Source organism: Ornithorhynchus anatinus, chromosome 3, assembly GCF_004115215.2.
Source record: "Ornithorhynchus anatinus isolate Pmale09 chromosome 3, mOrnAna1.pri.v4, whole genome shotgun sequence".
Taxonomy (NCBI): Eukaryota; Metazoa; Chordata; class Mammalia; order Monotremata; family Ornithorhynchidae; genus Ornithorhynchus; species Ornithorhynchus anatinus.
In genome coordinates, this window is record NC_041730.1 from 120,874,583 (window position 1) to 120,898,756 (window position 24,174).

General features: G+C 43.6%; 1 protein-coding gene across 5 annotated transcripts; it reads left to right on the plus strand.

The window, feature by feature from the left end:
• On the plus strand, positions 1-23,928 carry ANXA7 (annexin A7). 5 transcript variants are annotated; one of them, XM_029060455.1, is made up of 14 exons: positions 1-77; positions 5,291-5,375; positions 6,351-6,591; positions 7,424-7,537; positions 8,956-9,026; positions 9,551-9,634; positions 12,299-12,386; positions 12,520-12,614; positions 16,847-16,960; positions 17,193-17,363; positions 18,664-18,834; positions 18,914-18,989; positions 22,682-22,794; positions 23,517-23,928. In XM_029060455.1, the coding sequence occupies exons 2-14, from the start codon at positions 5,292-5,294 to the stop codon at positions 23,637-23,639; spliced, it is 1,545 nt and encodes a 514-aa protein (XP_028916288.1). In that variant the 5' UTR covers positions 1-77; position 5,291; the 3' UTR covers positions 23,640-23,928. The 5 variants fall into 5 exon arrangements, with proteins under 5 accessions (XP_028916288.1, XP_028916289.1, XP_028916290.1 ...); XM_029060456.1 differs by having other exon boundaries at positions 9,551-9,625; XM_029060457.1 differs by having other exon boundaries at positions 5,291-5,345.
• Positions 23,929-24,174: the final 246 nt, after the last annotated feature.

Genomic DNA, 24,174 nt, shown 5'->3' on the forward strand with positions numbered 1-24,174 from the left:
CCCCTCCGGGCCCCGCCCCGGCGCAGGCTCCATCTTGCAGAGCGGCCGCGGCTGTGGCGTTTCTTCTCCGGAGCCAGGTGAGGGGCCGCCGTCAACGCCCGGGACCAGGGGTCAAGGGTCAGGGGTCAGGGGTCCAGGGCCGGTCCTGCCGCCCGCCCGCCCGCCTCGGGGCCGCCATCAGAATAAGAATCACCTTGCTACTTGTTCAGCGCTTCCTACGGGCGGAGCACTGGTCTAAGCGCGGGGGGAGATACGGGGTCAGCAGGTGGTCCCGCCTGAGCCTCGCGGTGAATCCCCTGTGCGCCTGAGGCCCAGAGAAGCCACTGGCCCGCCGTCACCCGGCCGACAAGGGGCGGGATTCGAACCCACGACCTCTGCCTGCCCCAGCCCGGGCTCTTTCCACGGCGGGCCACCCCACCCGGGAGCCGACGGGAGCCCGGTCCTCCTGGGGACCCCGGCAGCCCCAGGCCAGAAGCCCCTTCGGGAGCCCCTGGCCACAGCGCTTAGCTGAGGGTGGAGGGCTCCGCCTCGTCGTTCCGGGAAAGGATTCCCCGCCGTGCTCCATCGGGATGAAGTGGGGGAGCTCCCCTTGGCGGGCAGCGGGCTGACACCGCCCTCCCCCCCCCCTAATCCATTCAATCGTATGTATTGAGCCTTACAATAATAATAATGTTGGTATTGGTTAAGCGCCTGCTCGGTGCAGAGCACTGTGCTAAGCGCTGGGGAGATCCAGGGGCATCGGGTGGGCCCACGTGAGGCTCACAAGTCTTCATCCCCCTTTTACAGATGAGGGAACTGAGGCCCCGAGCGGAGAAGTGACGTGCCTTTGGGCAAGTCAAGTGACCAGCAGCGGGGCTCAGTGGAAAGAGCCCGGGCTGGGGAGTCAGAGGTCATGGGTTCGAATCCCGGCTCCGCCGCTTGTCCGCTGGGTGACTGGGGGCAAGTCACTTCCCTGCTCTGTGCCTCAGTGACCTCCTCTGTAAAACGGGGATGACGACTGTGAGCCTCACGTGGGACAACCTGATGACCCTGTATCTCCCCCAGCGCTTAGAACAGTGCTCTGCACATAGTAAGCGCCTAACAAATACCAATATTATTGTTATTACTCTGTGCAGAGCACTGTACTAAGCGCTTGGGATGGACAATTTGGCAACAGAGACCATCCCTGCCCAACGACAGGCTCACAGTCTAATCTCCTCCCCATCCCATCCCCATTCATTCATTCAGTAGTATTTATTGAGCGCTTACTATGTGCAGAGCACTGTGCTAAGCGCTTGGGATGGACAACTCGGCAACACAGAGAGACCATCCCCGCCCAGCGACGGGCTCATAGTCTAATCCCATCCCCATTCATTCAGTAGTATTTATTGAGCACTTACTATGTGCAGAGCACTGTACTAAGCGCTTAAGATCTCAGAGGCAGCGTGGCTCAGTGGGAAGAGCCCGGGCTGGGGAGGCAGAGGTCGTGGGTTCCAATCCCACCTCCTTCACTTGTCAGCTGGGTGACTTTGGGTAAGTCACTTCACTTCTCTTAGAGAAGCAGCGTTGCTTAGTGGAAGGAGCCTGGGTTGGGGAGTCAGAGGTCGTGGGTTCTAATCCTGCCTCAGTCATTTGTTGGCTGGGTGACTTTGGGCCAGTCACTTCACTTCTCTGGGGCTCAGTTCCCTCATCTGCTCAGTGGGGATGAAGACTGGGAGCCCCACGTGGGACCACCTGACAACCTTGTATCTCCCCCAGGGCTTGGCTTATAGTAAGCGCTTAAATACCATCATCATTATTATTCTTATTATTCTTCTCTGTGGCTCAGTTAGGTCATCTGTAAAATGGGGGTGAAGACTGTGAGCCCCACATGGGACAACCTGATCACCTTGTATCCTCCTCAGTGCTTGGAACAGTGCTGGGCACATAGTAAGCGCTGCACAAATGCCGTTATTATTATAACTGTACATTCCAAGTGCTTAATACAGTGGTCTCACATAGTAAGCGCTCAAATACTATTCATTCAATAGTATTTATTGAGCGCTTACTATGTGCAGAGCACTGTACTAATCGCTTGGAATATACAATTCGGCCACAGAGACAATCCCTGCCCAATGACGGGATGAATAATCATCCCATCCCCCTGCGGGAAGGGCTTTCCCCCCCCCCGGGGAAACGGAAGCAGGCACGGGAACAGGTGCCCCAAAGAGGCTTTTGGGGAGTTGGCTGGGCGACGTTGAGCAGTCTCCTGATTCTCGCCCCACACCGAGGCCAGTTTTGATTGCATTGATCCGTCCTGCAAGTTTGGGAACCTCAAGGCCGCCAGACCCGTCTTGCTGAACGTGCAGTCGGTGTAGTAAACCGTCAGACTTCCCATCCCTGGCGGGGTTGACTCATAGGGTGGAGACCGTTTGGGGAGCTAAGAACCATTTTCTGGCCTTTGCAAAGTAGTTGCTCACAGGGTGCAGCAGGTTTTTTTTTTTCCTTTTAAATCGGGCCTCACTAGGCTGATTCCTAGACCGTGAGCCCCATCTGGGACAGCAGCTCTGTGTTATTCATTCATTCAATCATATTTATTGAGCACTGACTATGTGCAGAGCACTGTACTAAGCGCTTGCAAAGTACTATTTGGCAACAGAGCCCATGCGCGCGCTTGGAACAGTGAGTGCACACAGAAAGCACTCAGTAAATACTATTGTTTTATTACTCACAGGGACTGTGTCTGAACAGATTACTTTATGCCTCAACTCCTAGTACAGTGCCTGGCATATAGTAAGTGATTAACAAATACCGCAGTTATTTTTATCACTAGTGAAAATTTCAATGGACCAGACTGCTGAGTTTATCTGCTGAGTCACTTGGAGTTTGTAGCCTATTTGACTTTCTTTCTCACCTGGAGCCTAAGTCCCCAAACCATTTTTTTTCCCCTAAATGTATTTCATTCAATAATGTTTATTGAGCGATAATTATTTGCAGAGCACTGTATTAAGCGCTTGGAGTGTACAGTTGGGCAACAGATAGAGACAATCCCTGCCCAATAACGGGTGCACATTTAAAACATCCAGGAATTACATGATTTATTAAACACACACCCACACATGGCCAAAATTTTATGTGGTGGAATCCCATTACTTAAGGAACAAAAGTAGCATAATCGACTGGTCCTAGAAAATTTGTTCCAGGGAAACTTGAAAATTAGTTTTAGGAGCGAGCTTAATCTTAATAGAAACTTTTAAAGCATTGCTTTTTATCAACACTTTTCTACTTACACTCTTATTCTTAATTTCCTACCACTTTCTCTCTCCTTCCCCATGACCCCCTTTCCTTCTCTCTCAGAATTTCCTCTCCTGTCCTCCTCCCACCCCAGCCTTCAGTGTGATTTCATCGAGACATGTGTTCGGGTGAACTGATGGGATCTACTGCGTAAATTAGATGAGCTAATCATAACTTTAGGGGTTCTGTCCTGTGTACCCAAAAAGTCTCCAATAGGATCGTGAAGATGTCACTTTGGACCGCTTTGTGGCGGAAGGAGACCCAGTAAGGTGTACGGGCCCAGTAGCTGGGAAGTGGAAGAGTTGAGGAGAGGCAGCCCAGCCGTTTCCTCTTACTCTATAGTTGTTGTGATAGTGGCTAAATTGGCTTTGTAGGCTGCTTCCTAGAAGTTTCCAGCATAATTACTTTAACGTGTTTTGATTGCTCTAGAAAACTCCAGGACGTAGACTGCTGCAGACACTCCACCGCTGTGCCACAGCAGTGGCCAAGGGCCGTGTGTGTATGTGTCGAAAAATGTGCGTGCATGTCTGTCACCTGCTTTTTCCTTCGCCTCACCACGTCCCACCAGCTATTCCTTTCTTTTTCGGTATCAATTTCCTCCTCTGCCTTTTTTCCTTTGTGCAGACTTTCTCCTTTCTAACTGGCTGTATTCGTCCCTCTATCGTGTGCTCTTTCTGTGGGTTTTTTTAAAAATGGTATTTCTTAACAGTGTTTACTCAGTTCTAGGCACTCTACTAAGTGCTGGGGTAGATACAAGCTAACCAGGTTGGATACGATTCATGTCCCACATGGGGCTTACAGTCTCAATCCCCATTTTACCGGTATGGTAACAAGCACAGAGACGTTAAGAGACTTTCCCAAGGTCACCCAGCAGACGATTGGAGGATTTAGGATAGAACCCAGGACCTTCCGACACCCAGGCCCGTTATCCATCTATCCATTAGGCCAGGTTCGTTTTTGACCTTGCCCCTGGAGGCTTCATTCCCGGCTCACTTGGAGCTTCCCAAAATATGGATCACTTAGAGGCATGAGCACCTGCTGTTTTCCAGGGCTGTGGACTCCACCGAGAGGTGACAGCTGTGGGCTGTAGTAACTTCTCCTGTTACCGTTGCAGTTGAACTTAGGTCAGAAGGTTCTTCCAACTGCTAAGCTCTTCTGGGTGCTTAGAACAGTGCTCTGCATACAGGCTCTTAGTGGTTACTATTACTAGTATTACTCCTGCAACTTTAAACCCTTTCAGTATAAGTATAAATAATATAATAAATAACATAAACATATACAAATATAAATGTATTTGTATTTTAATATACTTATATTTTGATTTAATATCTATAAATATACACTATTTTTATATTATATATAAATATTTTATTTTTTCTGATTAAAGAGGAATGGAGTACTGGCATTTGTAAAAGGGAGAGGTGAAAAATACAGTCATAGTAGATGCTCAATTCATAGTTAAAAATTACAGCAGGAAAGACTTGGAAAAGGCAAGTGAAAGAGTGGTATATTTTAAAGACTGGCTCTGCCCCTGTCATCAAATAAATGTTCAGTGCTTCTTAATTCCTTCCTCTGGGGACCAGTAGAATTGGAAGGGTGCATCAATCCTCCTTGGTCTCCCAGCCAAGCTTAGATCCTAAAGATGACAATTTAGGTTTCTTTTTGTAGAAAAAAAAAGTGCTATGTGTTTGTGTACTTTTGCATGGATACGTGAAAGAAATATTAGGATATACTGTTTATCTTATCCGGTCTTTGTAACTTCATTTTTGTTATATGTGCATAGCCCTTTTTGTAGAGACTGAGGCAGATTACTCTTCCTGGTAAACACACTTTCTGATACTGGTTTTATCACTCTGATGTTGTGTGGCAAAATAGAGGATTTAAAGAAAATACGGATCCCTCAATTTCTGTGTTTTATTTACTTATGTGCTGAATGCCTCCACTCCCTAAAAGATAGTCTTTATAGAATCACTGAGCATTTTCTAGCTCAAAAAATTGAGGAGTCCTATTCTCACAGGAAACGATTCTTTTTTAATAGGATGTCATACCCAGGATACCCGCCGACGGGCTACCCAGCTTTCCCTGGATATCCTGTAAGTATGCCTCTCACTGTCGTCAACCAGGTAAAGTCTGGGTAATATCCTTCTGTGTGCATGCAGGGGGTAGGCTCAGCCCATGACAACTCATTCTTCATTTCATTAAATTGCATGAAAAGTGCTTGGCTTAATGAGGATATAGTCATAAAGCCACAGAGTAATTTAACAAGAGCAGCAGTGACCTGATCATTGAGGTGTTATTACCCGTGATTTTCTTGAAGTTGTGTTTCTCAGCTCCACTTACATAACACGTTTTACGAACGTGTTCGTGTGGTCCAATCTAATATTTATATTGCTATAGAAGCGAATCTCTTTAAGGGATGTTTTCATATCAGACCTGAAGAGCAGAATCAGTTCTTTGGTCTTGAGCGTTTCTGCCTTATTCCCTTAGGGAGACTGGATTTGCAGCTCTTGAGTTTCATGGCATAAATCAGGGGCCATTGGACACATCCCCAAGTCACCGGTTCGCCAGCTGGTATCCTCCAGTGGCTTGGTTGGGGGTGGGGTAGGGAGGAGGAGGAAGAAAGATTCTGTATGAAAAGCCTGAATGAGTGATCCCAGTCCATAGTCTCCCACCATTATAGGGAAGAGGTGGTTAGTTTGTATTTAGTCACCCATTTGTGCTAGGGCGTGGGAACCTGGTTTTCATTCGTCGACTACAGATGAAGAAAATGAGGCTTAGAAAAGTTAAAAATCATTAGCTTTCCCAAATGAACTGGGCCTAAAAGTCTGGTCTTGCCTCTCAATTTAATTCTCTTTCCATCAACTAGGCTGCCATCCCCTATCTCTGTGCGGAACTGCACCTAATCCAGCTCAGGTAGATTGGTAAATAGCCGAGGGGCACACAATGCGTAAGATACAAAGAGAACAATTTAAAAAGAAAGCCTAAAAACAAGCAACAAGACACGTGGATTTTGCGTGTTCCACTTTCTGACAGTCTTCAAAATGTATCAACTTGAAGCAGGGGTGGGTGCACTTGACTCTGTTTTTTTTGTTTCTCAGCCTGCAGGTCAGGAGTCTTCCTATCCCCCGGCCGGCCAGTACCCCCCGGCCGGCCAGTATCCGCCCGCCGGCCAGTATCCGTATCCTGGTGGCTTCCCTCCGATGGGAGGAGGTGCTTATCCCCAGGCACCCAGTGGTGGGTATCCTGGAGCTGGGGGTTACCCTGCACCGGGAGGCTACCCGGCACCAGGTGGTTACCCTGGGGCACCACAGCCGGGGGGTGCTCCGTCCTATCCCGGAGGTGAGTAGCAGGATCTGGATTCGTTGGGGGTTTAGGATTAGTCGGGCCGGTCGCTTCCTTCCTCCCTAGCCCTCCCATTCTGGTTAGAGCAGAAGAGGAAGCAGCAGGCCCTGTTTTTGCCTTTCCTGGCGTAGTCACTCGTGTAGAGCAGCAGAATTGGGGGGTGGAGACTAAAAAAAATCTGACACTGGGCTGAAAAAGACAAGTACTTGATATTGTGTTCAGTCACTTCAGTTTCGTAGAAACAGGACTACTTCACGCTAACGAGTAAAAACGAATTCCTCCTCAGGGTTGCTGGCATGGCATCCTCAGGCTTACGGATGTAGGGGAAAGTTCCCTTGGAAACGAGAGTGGGTCAGGAGGCAGCAGCGGGGCTCAGCTGAGAGTTGTGGCAACAGTGGGGGGGTGTGGGAGGGTGGCGTTGGATCACCAATCACCACTCCTAAGTCATCTCCCTAGGTGCTACTGTTGCTGGCCAGATGGGTTGGTTGTGGGAAGGAATTTCGTGAGCCGGCATCTTGGCATCAGGGCAGAAATATCCAGGCATGACCTTGTTTGTGATAAATGAGCAAGAGAAGTGAGTCACGAAAAAGTAATAGCTGAATAGAAAGACCCAGAGGTCTTTGTGGAGGAGTTCGCAAAGGGAACATTGGATTAAAGTAAATGGAGAAGGAACAGATGCATTAGAATAGACAGTTTTACCCTGTTCCTTAAAGATGTTCTCAGCTGCTTGCAGGCTGTTAATGTTAAACTCCGTCTTCTCTTTCAGTTTATCTAAGATCTTAAGGTCTGATTTAATGATGCCGTATACTTCAATCGTTCTCTTTTTTAGCTCCTCCAGGGCAAGGATTTGGTGTTCCACCTGGTGGAGCAGGCTTTGGGGGATATCCACAACCTCCATCCCAGGCCTATGGAGGTGGTGCCCCAGCTCAGATACAGATTCCAGGTGAGTTTTTATTATCTATCTGCCCCGAGGGAAGCAGCTGCATAACCTCTCTTGACTGCAGTTTGAACAGCTAAAGTAATGGGCAGTTATCACAATATAAAGTCTTATAAAATGGAATTGCATCATGGCTTAGTGGAAAGAGCACGGTCTTGGAGTCAGAGGTCATGAGTTCTAATCCCGGCTCAGCCTCTTGTCAGCTGTGTGACTTTGGGCAAGTCACTGAACTTCTCTGTGCCTGTTACCTCATCTGTAAAATGGGGATTAAGACTGTGAGCCCCACGTGGGACAACCTGATTACCTTGGATCAACTCCAGCCCTTAGAACGGTGGTTGGCGCATAGTAAGGGCTTAACAAGTATCATCATCATCATCAGCTCCATAGCTTATAAAGTTGAACAACTTTGACAACAATTTTGTATGGAATTTTCAATCAATTTAGAATGATGAAAATAAGTGTTGGAAATGAATAATCACTTTTCTTTTTTAAAAAAATCCAAATCATAACAAAAAGTACATTCCTGCATTAAAGTTGTTTTTTAAAATATGCTTCTAGTTTGGAAAACAGTGCAGCATGGCTTAGTAGATAGAACAGGGGCCTGGGAGTCAGAGGACCTGAGTTCTCATCCTGATTCTGCCACTGCTAGGTGACCTTGGGCAGGTCATTTACCGTCTCTGGGCCTCAGTTCTCTCATCTGCAAAATGGGGATTCAGTACCTAGTCTCCTTCCTACTCAGACTGAGTCCCGTGTGGGACCCGATTACCTTGAATTTACCTCAGTACCTAGTACAGTGTTCGGCACGGAGAAGGTGCTAAACAAATACCGCACTTATTATTACCTGTTAGGGCAATGGGCATGAAATCTAGCACTGCAGAACCTTTCTTGTAATGTATGGGCTTGCATTTTAATACCCTCAGCACTTTAAGAAAAACCAGTAAGTTTGTCATTGGGGATAAATATAATGTCGATTGATCATTCCCAAATAAATATTGATCAGTATGCTGTAGTCTTGTAATTGTCTCCACCCATAGTTGCCCCTCATCGACATTTGAGGAGGAATAAAATAATTTTGTGCCCTATAATTGTACTCAGTGATAGCCATGTGCAAGGGGGTGGGGTGAAGGGAGGAAAGGACAGCCAAGAGGGAGGTGGGGAGTTAATTCATTAAGTACCAATTGTGTGCAACCCATGGGAAACTCTCTCTTAGTTTCCTCTTCTTTCTCTCCTTTCCTCCTTTTTTCCTTCTCTTATCCCTTATTGTGATACTCAGTTCTTTTATGACCCACATAATAGCCCCATCTCTGTTTTAACATTATAATAATTAAAGGAAAAGTTGAGCAATTGTGCAAATAAATATGATATATTGGCAGATTCACCCATTCACCCAAAAGAAAACTGATAAGTGGTTGTTTGATATTTAGGTGGATTCCCTGGAGGGCAAGCTCCTACCTCATATCCCGGTGGACAAGCGCCTTCCCAGTTTCCTCACATGGTACGTTCTTTCTTTTCAATAAAGTCCGGCTGATGGGGTTATTGTAAAGTTTTCCGGTGGGCTGGGATTGGCAGATTCAGTTTTTGTGACGTAAAGAGGAGATGGGACATTATTGATAGCCTATAATTTAGCATGCTCAGGGACAGATTGAAGACTCAATCCAGTTAAATCCAGTCTTGGGCCATGTTCTGGCAAGTATGGCAAGATAAAAAGGATCAAGGTAGATTTAACCTGAGGTGGGAGCTATCAAATACTGTACCTTGTTTCAACTAGTGATATTAACGATCAAATAGATTGCTCTCTCCTTTCAGATCCAAGATAAAATCTTCTGTGTACGTGGTGGTAAAGAGCTCGGGTGCTGTTAGCAGTTCCATTTTTCTTGTATTGCTTTGTGGCGTTTAGTAAATATTGTAGAATGAAAGTGAACTCTGTTGTGAAATTTTAAGGCTTTCTAGAACTATTTAAGGACGATAGATGTTTATGTTACTCCATTCTGTTTACCTGAAATTACTCTGTTCTTCCAGATGAATACAGAATTCTTTCCTTCCTCTCCTGTTTTCTCTCCTCTTTCTTTGGATTCTAACAGTGAAGTGAGTGAAGTGAGTGAAGTGAGTAAGGTTTCTTTTATGTACACCTACTGGTGGCATGAATTATCATGCTCGATTGACGCTTATGGTCCTATTTCCAGAATGCTTTCTTTTTCTGTGTGTGAAAAAATATGCCCCTATTGGCAATTCCAAGAGGTGATTTACATGATATGTTGAGGCTTCCATATACAACATTGAAGAAAGTTTATATCTTTGCTCTCTTCCTGTTTGTTCATGTCCTGAAGCTGTAACTCCCCCTTATAACCTAACAATTTGCTCTTCCAAGCCTGAATATTCTTCTTTCTTATTCATTTTATAAATGGAACAGTGTTTTTCAGAACACAAGGAGGGCTCTGTCAGAAACTAATACAAAGAGTCTGTCATTACTCTGCACTTGTAATAGTCAAGTTTGCCTGCTGATTTTAATGTTCAGGGACCAAAATGTGTGATTTTTAGAACCCAGTTTTTCAGAGAAAGTACTGAATGTTTGTACTTTGCCATAAGTTTTGGAATTTGAAACTACTTTTTTCAGAGGCTGAAATGATCATTTCAATCACCTCTTCAGTTTAATAAATTATTAATCAAAATTGAAGTTTGTAATTTTACCTAATTTTGGAATGTTTGAGTAATTAGGTGTAGACTCTTGGGCCTATAGTTTAGACTCATATTTTGGTAGCTGGAATTAAAGAGTCCTCATCACTGGGCTTACTCAATGAAGGAAAAAATATCCCTATGTTAAAGAGAAGGAAAACTGGATCTGTCATGAGGGGGAGAGGGGCTATTGTGCAGGCTGGTGGTGTGAGAGGCTGCGCTGCAAGTGAGTGGAAACATCTGTTCTGCTTTTCATTTCACTCAGATCTCTGAGCTCAAGGGCTACTCTGCTCTTCAATTATTTTGTAAAATGCTTTAAAGTATATCACAGAGGTGGCTCCAAAAATATTGAGAATCACCCTCTCCTCTCCCTGACTTTCCAGTCACTGTAGATGTCATCACCACCCTGTCTCACAACCCAAAAACCTTGGTGTTATCCTCAGCTCGTCTCTGTCATTCAACCCTCATATTCAGCCTGGAACCAAATCCTGTCTGTTTTACCTTCACAACATCTTTAGAATCCCATCCCTTCAGCTCCATCCAAACTGTTCTAAGCATTTGTCATTTCCTTCCTTGACTACTCTGACCTCCTTGCCTACAGCCTCTCCCACCCTCCAGTCCATACTTAATTCTGCTGCCTGGACCATTTTTCCAAAAAATCATTCTGCATTCATCTCCCCTCTCTTAGTTCTTCAGAAATCTCCATCTCCTAATGGAACAGAAACTCCTTACCATTGGCATTAAGGGACTTAACTCTCTTCTCCTGCCTAACCTCAATTCTCTCTCACTGCAACTCAGTTGACACATTTCACCCCACTAACACCACTGTACTTGCTGTACCTCCATCTCCTCTCTGTCATCTTCCTGCATGGGACTCTCTGTCCCTTCATATCCCACATCTTCTAAACCCTATTAAAATCACAACTCCAAGAAGCCTTCCCTGACAAACCTTTCATTTCCCCACCCCATTCACTCTCCCTTCTGCATCACCTATGCACTTGGATCTATACCCAAGTAGTACTATGATACACATGGGAGTATAGTTCCAAAAAATAGCATAAAAATCCCTGCTAGGGCAATCCCAATTTTTCAGACTTTTTCATGTACCATCTTTTTTTATTCATGTCCAGCATCTTTGTTGGCTTGATTTATTTCTTGGTATATACCTCAGTTATAAGTTACTTCTGTTATCACTTTGGCTTTCTGCTTTGCTTATTCTAAAATAATGCTTATAAGTGTCCAATAATCAGCTCCACTAATGGACTTGATTTGGTAAAGATATCATCAACAAAAATCTGATGCTTTTTCTTTAAGCCTGATTTTGTGTCTGGCCTCTCCAAACTTTCCTGTTGGTGTGATTTGTGTGTATCCCTGAAGTGAAATATTCCCCCATATCCTTCCAAATTTATACTACGCAGTGGTTGTGCCTATCACATGACAGCCTCAAAGCAGTGAACATTTACTCTCTGGCAACTGTTGCCCTGATTCTTCATAGGACAAAACTGAGTCAAAGCATCTAGATAAGGCCCTCCAAACTCCGTGATGGAGAAAACAAGTCATCTTGGGACATACGCACACATTCACAGTGCTGGTTTTCAAAATCAGTTTGAACGCTGAACTGCAGAAATACTCTGGCAATAAATTACCCTGAAAAACCCAATAGTGTTTTTTAGGGTTTTTTTGTTTTTTAAAATGGTATTTGTTAAGCACTTAGTATGTGTCAAACACTGGTTCTCGGTGCTGGGATAGATACAGGTCAATTAGGGCAGACCCAGTCCGTGGCCTGCGTGGGGCTCAGAGTCTAAGTAGGGAGAACAGATGACTCCTCATTTTACAATTGAGGAAACTGAGGCACAGAAGTTAAGTGACTTGCCCAGGGTCACATAGCAAGCAGTTAGAACTGGGATTAGAACTCAGGTCCTCTGACTCCAAGGCCTCTGCTCTTTCTGTTAGGCCACACTGCTTGATTATCTTTTGACCCCTTGACAAGAACTTGTTTCCTGAAGTCATGAATAGGGAAATATTTCTCTGAATGCTTAAATAGGTAAATTTGCCTTCACAGTGAGAGTACTGACTCTTAATTCATATTTTCAGCCAGCGACTCAGGGCACAATCCGACCTGCCGCCAACTTTGATGCTTTGAAAGATGCAGAAATTCTTCGAAAGGCCATGAAGGGTTTTGGTAAGAAAAAAGACTTGGTAATGGAAGTCTTATTCATGTAAGTTCGTTTGAAAAGTGATAGTTTTACAAACTGAAAAGTGAATGAAGCCTTTCAAGGGATCCTTCCTCAAATCAATGTGTTGGTTTTCCCCAGGGACCGATGAACAAGCGATTGTGGATGTTGTTGCCAACCGCTCCAATGATCAAAGACAAAAAATTAAAGCAGCTTTTAAGACCATGTATGGCAAGGTATTTTTTTTTCTTTTTGGCAGACAAACGATGGGCCACAGAGTTTATGATGAGAGCCGCATAGTATTTCTTACTGTGTACAAAGATAGCAGCTGTCATGAAGTAGAGGAGGGTGGAAGAAGAGCTGGTGGCTGTTGGTACCAGTGGCGTGGGAAAGGATAGGAGGGACATCCTGGGAACCAAATTTAAGTGGCTAGGTAGGAAAGTGAAGTCCAAACCCTCTAGGGAAGTGTTCCCTGAAATGTCATCAATAACACAAACGAGGGCCCATTGACAGGCAGAAACTCAGACTCATTCATTGCTTGGATGTGATGGGGGTGGAGAGAAGAGGAGGTTAGATCCATTATGAAATGGAAGACAGTTTGGGTGAGGTGGTACTTAGGCAGGAGGTGCAGATTCTTGCAGATCTGAATCAAGCAATAAACACTGAGCGCTTATTATGTGTAGAACATCATTCTAAGCACTTGGGAGAGTACAGTACAACAGAATTAGCTGATATGTTCCCTGCCCATAATGACCTTGGAGGCATTTAAGAATTACAAAGGTAGTAAACTAAAACTAGAAGGAAGATAATGAGTTCAGAAAAGTCAGAGAACTCAGAATAATTCCCAGCAGGGAAGTGACTCAAGATCAGAAGGGTGCCATTAGGATCTAGTAGGAAATCAAGTGAGGCTTTTGAAGAAAATACAGTGCCTGGCACTTGGTAAGCAACTGACAAATATGATGATAATCATGCGGGGTGAATTAGGTGGCCTTCAAAAAGGAATTTGAAAGATATAGAAATTGGCCAAAAAGCAAAGCCAAATTATGCAGATGCTAGAATCCTCAAAGTTTAAATGGTTGAATTGGAATAATGCTAATAATAATAATTGGGACATGGCATTTTCTGTAATGGACTGGAAAATAATAATAGTGGTATTAAGTGCTTACTATGTACTAATCACTGGGGTGGATACAAGCATATCGGGTTGGACACAGTCCCCTGTACCACGTGAGGCTCTTGGTTTGGATCCCCATTTTACCGATGAGCTAACTGAGGCACAGAGAATTGAAGTGATTTGCCCAAGGGCACAAGGCAGACAGGTGGCAGAGCCAGGATTAGAATTCATTACCTAATTCCCAGGCCCATGCTGTAACCATAATGCCATGCTGCTTCCCATAGTATACGTAGATATATCTACCTGCCGATATATCAGTTAGTAGTTTTTATTATTCAAAGAAGGCACCAATCATTGGAATTATTTATTGAGCTCTTACTGTGTGCAGAGCACTATACTAAGCGCTTGGGAGAGCACAATACAACAGAGTTGGCAGACTTGTTCCCTGCCCTCCAGGAGCTAACAGTCTAGATGGGGAAATGAAATTTAGCAGTGAGAGTTTATATGGCTTAGAACGCAAATAGGGGGACTCACAGGCTCATTTGTTGGATCCAGGCTTTAGATCAGACAGTGGTATTTGTTGAGCACTTACTGTGTGCAGAATACTGCACTAAGTGCTTGGAAGAGTACATGGAGTATGTAGATAGGATCCCTGCCCTCAAGGGTCTTACAGTCTAGTGGAGTGTTCAGTCCAGTAGGCTGTCAAAGAAAGGTTGACCCATGTCCTATGTTTTAATTTGAATTTTTATTTATAATAATTTTGGTATTAGTGCTCACTGTGTGCCATGCTTTCTACTAACCACTGGAGTAGATATAAGGTAATCAGGTTGGACACAGATATTTAAACCTCATATTACCGATGAGGAAACCTAGGCATAGAAAAGTTAAGTGACCTGACCGAGGTCACACAGCAGGCAAGTGATGGAGCTGGGATTAGAATTCAGGTTTAATGTTTGTCACGCCTAGAGCTGTTGACTTCTTTTCCCCCTTGTTTCTCATTCCTTAGCAGCTTGTGCTTGAAAAAGAGCCACTCCTTTCTTAATGATACTTCTCACTGACCCACCCTCAGCAGTCGACTCCTAGTTTCCATCTGGGATGTAGCATTTTCTGATGCTTTGTTTTACTGTGCCTTAAAATGTTTCCTCTGTCATCCTTGCTTTTGATTTCCAAATTTTCTCTCTCCATGCAGCAGTGGTTGGGTATCCTGCTGTCACTCAGTCTCTTCAAGTGTCCCTCCCAGGATAGTTGTGTTTAGGTGAGCAGAGCTTCAATGCTAGGAGACTTTCCATGTTCCAGAACTTCATTGTTCATGATCCCGTCTTGCCACTTGATAAGGAGTCTGGTCCGTAAATGGCACCTGTGTGGGGTTCAGATCTCACCACCGTAGTGGAGATTGGATAACACTACAGCTCTGTAGACCTTTGGTTTGATCTGAATTCTTGTACCATGTTGCCACCCAACTCTTTTTAAGAGTCTCGATTCACTTTCCTCTTTCCCTTCTAAGGCCAACATAAGCAGTAATGACATAAAAACCTTAATGTATAAGATCTTGGGATTCTTTTGGATAGAAATTCTAAATTTAACGTAAAACATCAGGGTAGGAGGCAGGATTGTCTGACCAAAGTAAGGAAGGTAATATGGAAATGTTTAGTGAGATTAATCAGTCAACCATATTTTTGCTTACTGTGTGCAAAGCACTGTACTAAGTGCTTGGGAGAGAACAGTGTGCTTGGGAGAGAACAGTGTATAACATAGTAGGCCAGTTCCCTGACCACAAAGAGCTTACAGTATAGAGGGGGAGACAAAAAATTAATATAAATTACTGATGTGTACATAAATGCTGAGGGAGGGAGGGAGCGAGCAAATCAGGGTGACACAGAAGAGAGTGGGAGAAGAGGAAATATGGGCTAAATCAGGGAAGGCCTCTTGGAGGAGATGTGCCTTCAATACTTTGAAAGTGGTGGAAGTAATTCTTTGTCATAAATGAAGAGGGCGTTCCAGGCCAGAGGCGGGACATGAGCGAAAGGTCAGCGGTGAGATAGATGAGATCAAGGTATAATGAGTAAATTGGCACTAGAGGAATGAAGTGTGTGGGCTGGGTTGTAGTAGAACAGCGAGGTGAGGAAGGAGGAGGCGAGGTGATTGAGTGCTTTAAAACCAATGGTAAGGCGTTTCTGTTTGATGAAGAGGTTGATGGGCAACCACTGGAGCTTCTTGAGGAGTGGGGAAACTTGGACTGAACATTTTTGTAGAGAAACGTTCTGGGCAGCAGAGTTAAGTATGGACTGGAGTGGGGAGAGACCAGGAGGCAGGGAGGTCAACAAGGAGGCTGATATGGTAGTCAAGGCAGCATAGGATAAGTGCTTGGATTAATGTGGTAGCACGTTGGATGGAGAGGAAAGGGCAGATTTTTGCGATGTGGAGGATGAACTGACAGGATTCAGTGACAGACTGTGTGTGCAGGTTGAATGAAAGAAATGAGTCAAGGATAATGCCAAGGTTAAGGGCTTGTGAAATGGAAAGGATGGTAGTGCTGTCTACATTGATGGGAAAATCAGGGGAAGGACAAGGTTTGGGTGGGAAGATAAGGAGTTCTGTTTTGGATATGTGAAGTTTGAGGTGTTGGCAGGACATCCAAGTAGAGATGTCTTGAGGGCAGGAGGTTAGGGAAACTAAAATTAGGACAGGTAGTAATTTTGTTGGAAGAATTCAATTGTCCTCATTTAAGTAGCTGAATCAAGAATAAGGTTCTCACTACCATGCTACAGAATCCTTAACTGTTTACAAAAGTACCAGGTAAATGTGTTCAGATATCTTATTCATGCCTATGTGTAAAGAAAATTCCCCTACCCTAGTTGTGTGCAGTATGCATAGAAGTATGGAAAGGAAGACAAGAGTTAAAATGTAGAACACCACACATATCCCATCTAAAAAATAGTTGTTAGGATATCATCTTGGGAAATCTTTTTCGAAACTTGAAAAGTGTTCTTTTCCTCTAATAGGTTCAGAGTTACAAAGGTGCTCCTCAGAGCCTTAAAGAACTACAGTGTCCAAGATTTGTCCTTTCATCCCAAGGGAATGGGTTGAGATTATTGTTACATCTCTGACCTTACGGAGTACAAGTTCAGCTTCTCACCTTTAGCCTATTTACTGAAAATAAGTAATAATAAGGCTCATGCTTATTTGTGTGTTCGAGGCAGAATATTCATAAGTCCTATTTTTGTAATCAAATTTGAAAGTTCATGTAGGGATCCAAAATCATTCCAGCTTCATTGCACATACCTTTTGCCAACTGCATATGCATATTTGGTTTGGAGAGTTGGCTTAACTTTAGCTTGTGTTTGCATTTGACAGGATTTAATCAAAGATCTCAAATCTGAGTTAAGTGGAAATATGGAAGAACTCATCCTTGCCCTATTTATGCCTCCCACATATTATGATGCTTGGAGTTTACGTAATGCAATGAAGGTACTGTAGAATGTATATCAGATGTTCCATACCATCTTTATTGCAAAACCATAAGAATGGAAGTTGTTTCTTGGTTTATCGAAAGACAATAGTTGGTTACTATCATATTAGTCGTTCACTAAAAGTCATTTACTGTCATCTGAATATAAGAACTCTTCTAGAAATTTGGAGGACTTGTGAATTGAGCTATTTTAAGGTGTGTGCATAATTTGCCTTTCTCCTTTTCCTAAAGGGAGCAGGCACTCAGGAACGAGTGCTGATTGAAATTCTGTGCACCAGAACAAATCAGGAAATTCAAGAGATCATCAGGTGTTATCAGTCCGAATTTGGGCGAGATATTGAAAAGGATATTAGATCAGATACCTCAGGACATTTTGAACGGTTACTTATATCCATGTGCCAGGTAAGTTTCCCTCTCTAAATAGAAGCCAGAACGTCTGAGGGAGGACGGGCCTTTCCTTTGGATGGTTTCCATCACTATTAACTGCCAACTTCTTCACTTCCAACACCTAGGTATTCGGTTCCTTTGATATTACGGAGTTCTGTTAGAGAGTAACTCCCTCAGTCTTATAACCCTCTTGGTATCCACTTGGTTGATTTGGTAGAGTTAAATAATGGTGAATCTGTTTACACTGTTTAGGCTCCAGATCTTTGGATTTTATGACCAGGATAGGATGGGATGAGAGTACCCTCTTTTCGAAGCTCTAGCAATGAAATCACTTAACTCATTCCGAGAGAGAAAGTTAGCACTTCAGAGAAAGTTTGGGGTGGAGACGGAAAAGTTTGGGGTGTTACAACATCCATGATCAGTAGGAGGCATTTCATGGAGGTCAACCAGCATGTTGTTTCTCTAATTGGAGACAAAAGCGCTAGGCTGACGGATCCATTAGCCAGCCACTTCAATGGTATTTTTTATGCTTTTTGTTCCTTAATTCAGCCCATCCAGTCCCCTTAGCTATGAGCAGCATCTCCATCCTTCTTTAAGTGAGCATCTTGGGTCCCAGATCCACTTAGGCAGTGGCCCTGGGTGAATTTGGAGCTGAGTTGGAAATAGTTGAGTTGCTCTCCAGTCTGACTGTAATTATCATTCAGTATAACTTTCCACAGTAATAATAATGGTATTTAAGTGCTTACTATGTGCCAAGCATTGTACAGAGTCAGTTTGGACACAGTCTCTGTCCCTCGTGGGGCTCACAGTCTCAAGCCCCATTTTACAGATGAGATAACTGAGCCACAAGGTAGTGAAATAACTTGCTCAAGGTCACACAGGAGACATGTGGTAAAGCCGGGATTGGAGAAGCAGTGGGGAAACTTACATTACTCAGTGGAGTTTCAGTGGATGGAAAGAAGGAAGTCATTTCTTTAGAGGAGTTAGGCATCAAAATTGGAATGGAGGTGATTCTTGCAAAGAAAATATGAAAGATAATTTGTGTTATTCCCTTTGAAGTTATAAGGAAGTGGGATGGTTATCCACAGGTACAGTTGTAACTCCTACAAAGGTAGCGATGTTTCGGATCCTCCTAAAAAAGAAATAGGAGGATATTTTATTTTAGACATAAAGGGGTAGCTTTTGATAAATTAGTCCGTGTGTTCTTTTTCTTTAATCCAAAAGTAATTCCAGCTTGCCTAGTGTCCAAGAGTTGCCTCCCCATAAGAATAACAGGATTTATGGGTTTTGATTCCTTGTCTTGCTTCCCTTGCAGGGTAATCGAGATGAGAATCAGACAGTGAACCTGCAGATGGCTCAGGAAGATGCTCAGCGGCTTTACCAAGCAGGTGAAGGCAAACTGGGGACTGATGAATCTTCCTTCAACATGGTTCTGGCCACGAGAAGCTTTCCACAACTGAAAGCCACTATGGAAGCATACTCCAGGGTACCAATTCTTCTTTTTGGAGACCTTGCTTCCTATTTATCAGTGACAATATTTTAATCTTTGTAACTTTGATTTGCAGATGGCTAACCGTGATTTGTTAAGCAGCATTGGCCGGGAGTTTTCTGGAAATGTGGAAAATGGCTTGAAGACAATCTGTAAGAAACTTTTATGTGTGTGTTTGATAAAAATGTGAGAGTGGGCCTAAAGGTCAGTGATTCTTGTTAGTTAAATGCAAGATATTAATACCGAAGGAGAAGTTTTCAATACCCCTGAGAAGGGTGTACAGCCTCTCCTGCATTTAATGTACAGTGAGTAGGCGGGAATTAAGTGAGAAGTTGGGAAAGCAAGATGACTTAATGGGAAAAGCACAGGTCTGAAAGTCAGAGGACTTGGGCTGTAATCTTGGATCTGCCACTTGCCTGCTGGGTGACCTTGGGTAAGTCATTTCTCTTCTCTGGGCCTCAGTTACCTCATCTGTAAAATGGGGATCGAGACTGTGAGCCCTATGTGGGTCAGGGATTCTGTCCCATCCGATTTGCTTATATCCACCCCAAAGCTTAGTACCATACCGGGCACTGGTACTTAACATGTACGATAATTATTATTATTGTTATACAGTGTTCTGCACAAAGGGCTCAATAAATACAATTGACTGACTATGATTGATTTTTCTCCCTCCCATTTAAGATTGTGAGGTCCATGGGGAACAGGGACTGTGCCCCATCTGATTATTTGGTATCTACCACTGCATTCTGTTCAGTGCTTGGCACATGGGAAGTGCTTCACAAATATTGTTTTTATTATTCCCATTAGTACTATTAATAAGGATAATGCTAAATTATTTTGAAATGAAAAGAGACTGAATATAGCCACCCTGCAAAAGTCTGAAAAGATTTATCCTAGTATTCCCTTAGCTTTATATTAATTGGCTAGAGGATAGGACTGTAACCCTCCTCTGTAACATAAAGAGAAAGTCCAAAAGGATATCAGAGGCTGCAGAGCTTCATTTAGTCGAGTGGTGTCTGTATTTTGTCCAATCTGACAAGATTCTCTTTATTTGAATTTATTCAGATGCTTTCTGAATGAGAATTTGATTTCTGACGCACTATTATAGGTATAGAAAATCAATCAATCAGTGGTACTTATTGAGCTCTCATGTGCAGGGCACTGTAAGCTGTAGGGAGAATATAATACGATAGAATCGGTAGGTATAACCCCTGCCATCAAGGAGTTTACCATCTGGGTTTACAGGAATAACAATCTAATAATTCCAGCGTGCATGGTAAGGAGGGGAAGGTTGGTATTAGTGTCTATAAATAGCTGCCACTCCATGAGCTGAAAAGTTTCCAAATGCTATTTTGATCAATGCAGAGTTAGTTCCTCCAACCTGAGAAACCGAGGTAAAGGGAGACTGGTGATTTGCCGGGAGAATGAGTGAGACAGAGAATTATTCATAAGACAGCTCCCTTAGAGCTGTTTGGTTCCCAGGGCACTAATACCCCACGTTTGAATGTCAGTAATGATTGCAGCTTTTGACTCGAAGGAGGCTTTTCTACAGTACCTGCGGCTGGCGAGAATCCTGTTCTAGGACCATCCCATAGGAATCTGTATTATGGTCACGATGCTTTACAGCCGGTTTGACCTATTCCGTTTTTAAAATCTCTGCACTTTCTATTCAGTCTTCAGAACTTCGAAGACGTCGTTCCAGTTTTTTCAGTTCCCAGTCTTTCTATTTGGCTGCCGGTCTTTATTCCCAGAAGACGGGCTGGCTGGTGGCATTTTTCACACTGCTTGCTTTCTTCTTTTGAGACTTTCATATGTGATTTTTCAACTGGGCCATTGCAAATTTCAGAGCTTTTCTCCCTGTAAAGAATATCTCTGGCTCTGTTCAAGTGAAGTCTTGTGATTTGCTAATTGTTCCCTGGTGCTTTGTTGCTTGACGAGTAGCAATCTTTTCTGGCGTCCCCAGATGGTGGAGAAGTTCATGCTACAACTTTTTGCATTCTTTTTGAAGGGGAAAATTGCTTCTGTGGGATTTTTCCCCTGTAACCAGTCCCTAGAGGTGATCCTTAAGGACTTCAGAAGCAGCGTGGCTTAGTGGAAAGAGCACGGGCTTGTGAGTCAGAGTCTCGGGTTCTAATGCCACTTGTCAGCTGTGTGACCTTGGGAAGTCACTTAACTTCTCTGTGCCTCAGTTCCCTCATCTATAAAATGGGGATTAAGACTATGAGCCCCAAGTGGGACAATCTGATTACCTTGGGTCTATTCCAGTGCTTAGAACAGTGCTTGGCACACAGTAAGCGCTCAACAAATACCATTATTATTATTATTCAGGGTTCAGGCACTGCCCCCCAAATAATAAATTGCCGCAGTCCCTTACAAGATTTTAAAAAAAAAAAAGCACCTGTTTCTGGTGAGAGGGTAATTCAGGCTTTAGTCTGACACCAATAGAGGGGCTTGCTAGCTCTGACATTGTTGAGGGAGGCTGAGGTTAGTATCTGCTTGAGTCCTGGGTGGAAACCTTATGGTTTCCTATTTATATATTTTTTATGTTTATATCTAGGCAACTGTTAAGTCATTAAGTGGCATTCTGTATTTTTTAGATGATCGGTGTGCTTCATGGTTTCTAGGAAGGGCAGGGAAAGGCTAGTTCTGCCCATTTTACTGCTGACGTAGTCAGTAGTAGAATGAGAAGCAGCTAGGCATAGTGAAAAGAACCAGAACAGGAAAGCAGGAGACCTAAATTCTAATCCTGGTTCTGCTTGGCTTCCTTTGTGACTCTGGGCAAGTTACCTAACTTCCTGGGACCCCATTTTCCTCAGCTGTAAAATGAGGATGAATGCCTGTTCTCCCTCCCCTTAGACTGAGAGATCTGCATAGAACAGAGATTGGGGCCGATCTGGTTACATTGTTTCTTCCTCAGCACCTAGTACAGTAATTGGCCCATATTAACTGTTAACAGTTATTTTTATTAGAATCCAAGTCTCTTGATTCTCAGGCCAGTGCTCTCCACACTACCCCCAGAAAAGGCATCCCTCAGTTCTCACCTTCTGGGAAGAATCATTTTGTTATCTTATATTTTTGTGATTTTGGGGGATTTCAGTTAATGGCTTTGAACAGATTTCCCACTTTGTGCCTTAAAAGAAATATGTAAAAAATATGAGTCAACAGTTGTGTCCCCATGAAATGAATTGTATAAAACCTAGGGAAAAATCTTGCTTAGCAAAGCACATTCTAGTAGCCTCACTCTGTCAGCAATTCATATTTATTGAGCATTACTGTATGCAGGACACTGTACTCAATGCTTGGGAGAGTTTGATAAAACAGAGTTAGTAGATACGTTCCCTGCCCGCAGTAAGCTTACCGTCTACAAGGAAAGTCTGATGCAAAGGGGACTGTTCTTTTTTTTGATGCAGTTCAGTGGAGTTCACTTGGAAAGAGCTAGATTTGGATTCTGGAGATAGGACAGCGGGTCTGTATGAGTCCTACATGAATGCCTTTTGATTGGCCAGAGGGTCTGCTTTTGCAGTGTTCTTGTCCCATGTGGAAACATGGCTCAAATTCTCAATGGCACGTTTCCCTACCGTAACGTGTGCCTCAAGTAAATGAAAGCACTGGCATGACTAGAAAGAGGAATCAGTTTGGGAAGGAAGACATCAGGCCAAATGTAGCCAAAGAGAAGAGTGAGCACCGAGGAAACAGAGGAATGATGTGTGTGTGGCACGTGAGATTTGTGATAGCAATTGGAGGGAGAATGAATGTGATGGGGACGGGGAAAAGTTTTAGACCACAGCTCTCTGAAGAGAGCCCCACCATCCCTGAAATGAAACCGAACGTTGCCTTTCAGTGCAATGCGCCCTGAACCGTCCAGCCTTCTTTGCCGAGCGACTTTACCAGTCCATGAAAGGAGCCGGCACAGATGACTCCAGTCTTGTGAGAATCGTCGTCACCCGCAGTGAGGTAAGTGATACCTTCCTTTCTGGAGTTCACTGGCGTTTTTGAACTTGCACTACTTCATTGGCTCTCACACCAAATGCATTGGAAGGATGAGTGTTCCTTCATTTCCTTAAATTGTCACAGGAGGTCCCAGTTTTTATGCTGGGGTACTAGAGGGCCTTTTAATAGAAGCTTATCAGGCTCTTGAAGTACAAACTCAGCATGAGCGGGATTTAATTTTTTGTCATTTGGAAGAGCAGAGAAAACATTTGCGAAAGAGGTAGTTTGCTGCGTGAATCTTGCTTGTAATGCTCTTTGAAGAGCCTTAACTTGGATCTGTATCTCTTGCTTCTGGTCTTGGGTTGGTAAAACTGTATACAAAAGATGCTCTAAATTGAGCTTTTTCTAGCCCCAAAGGGTTTTAAAATGAAGCTTGAATGGTGTGATTTTGTTGAATGATGTTTAATCAGAATTCTATGTCGTCACCACGAAGTGAAGTGGGAAGTTTTGTTGGCCTGAAAATCCAGAGCAACCAAATAATTGCCGCCTTATATTGCCTCGGGACACACCATTATGGGCAGAGGGTCATACCTTCACTGCTTAGTCCTGAGAACAGTATGACTCTAAACTCAAAGTTTTATTCACTGAATCTATCTCCGCTTTCGTTGTAGTCTACTCATTTATCAAAGAGGATCTGTAATACATGTACCATACTGTTCAATCATGAAATCTCTTTTCTTGTACAGATCGATCTTGTACAAGTGAAACAGATGTTCACACAGATGTATCAGAAGACTTTGAGTACAATGATCTCCAGTGACACCAGTGGAGATTATCGGCGTCTACTCTTGGCTATTGTGGGACAGTAGAAATTGTGTTTTTTAAAGTGAAAAATTCAGAGCTTATTCAGCAAAGATATGACTATCATGCATGCAATAAAATCAAGTGTAGCTCAACCAAATGTGCTTTTTATTAAGGACAGTGTCAGGGTTGAATGTGCTTAGTTTGCACATAGTATTCTCGCCTTAATTCTAATGTAATTTTTACTCTCTACGAAATCAATGTAAAGCCATGATGCGACGATGACTTCACGATAATACAGTGTGCATTTATTCACATAAGATTCTGCAATCAATAAAACAGTCATTACAGCCCGTGGCTCGGAATGATGATGTCTGACAGGAAGGGTGTTGGCTGGGACCCGCCTTGCTGTCGGAGCAGCCTCTCTGTGATCTAGGGAGGCCCCCGATGACACGATCGATATTGGACCCCTAAAGGTATATGATGTTATGCACCTAAGGTGGAGCACACAGCATAATGCAATGAAGTCCGAAACGTTTAGGGGAAATTTGCCCTAATTATAATAATGATATTTGTTAAGTGCATACTATGTGCAAGGCATTG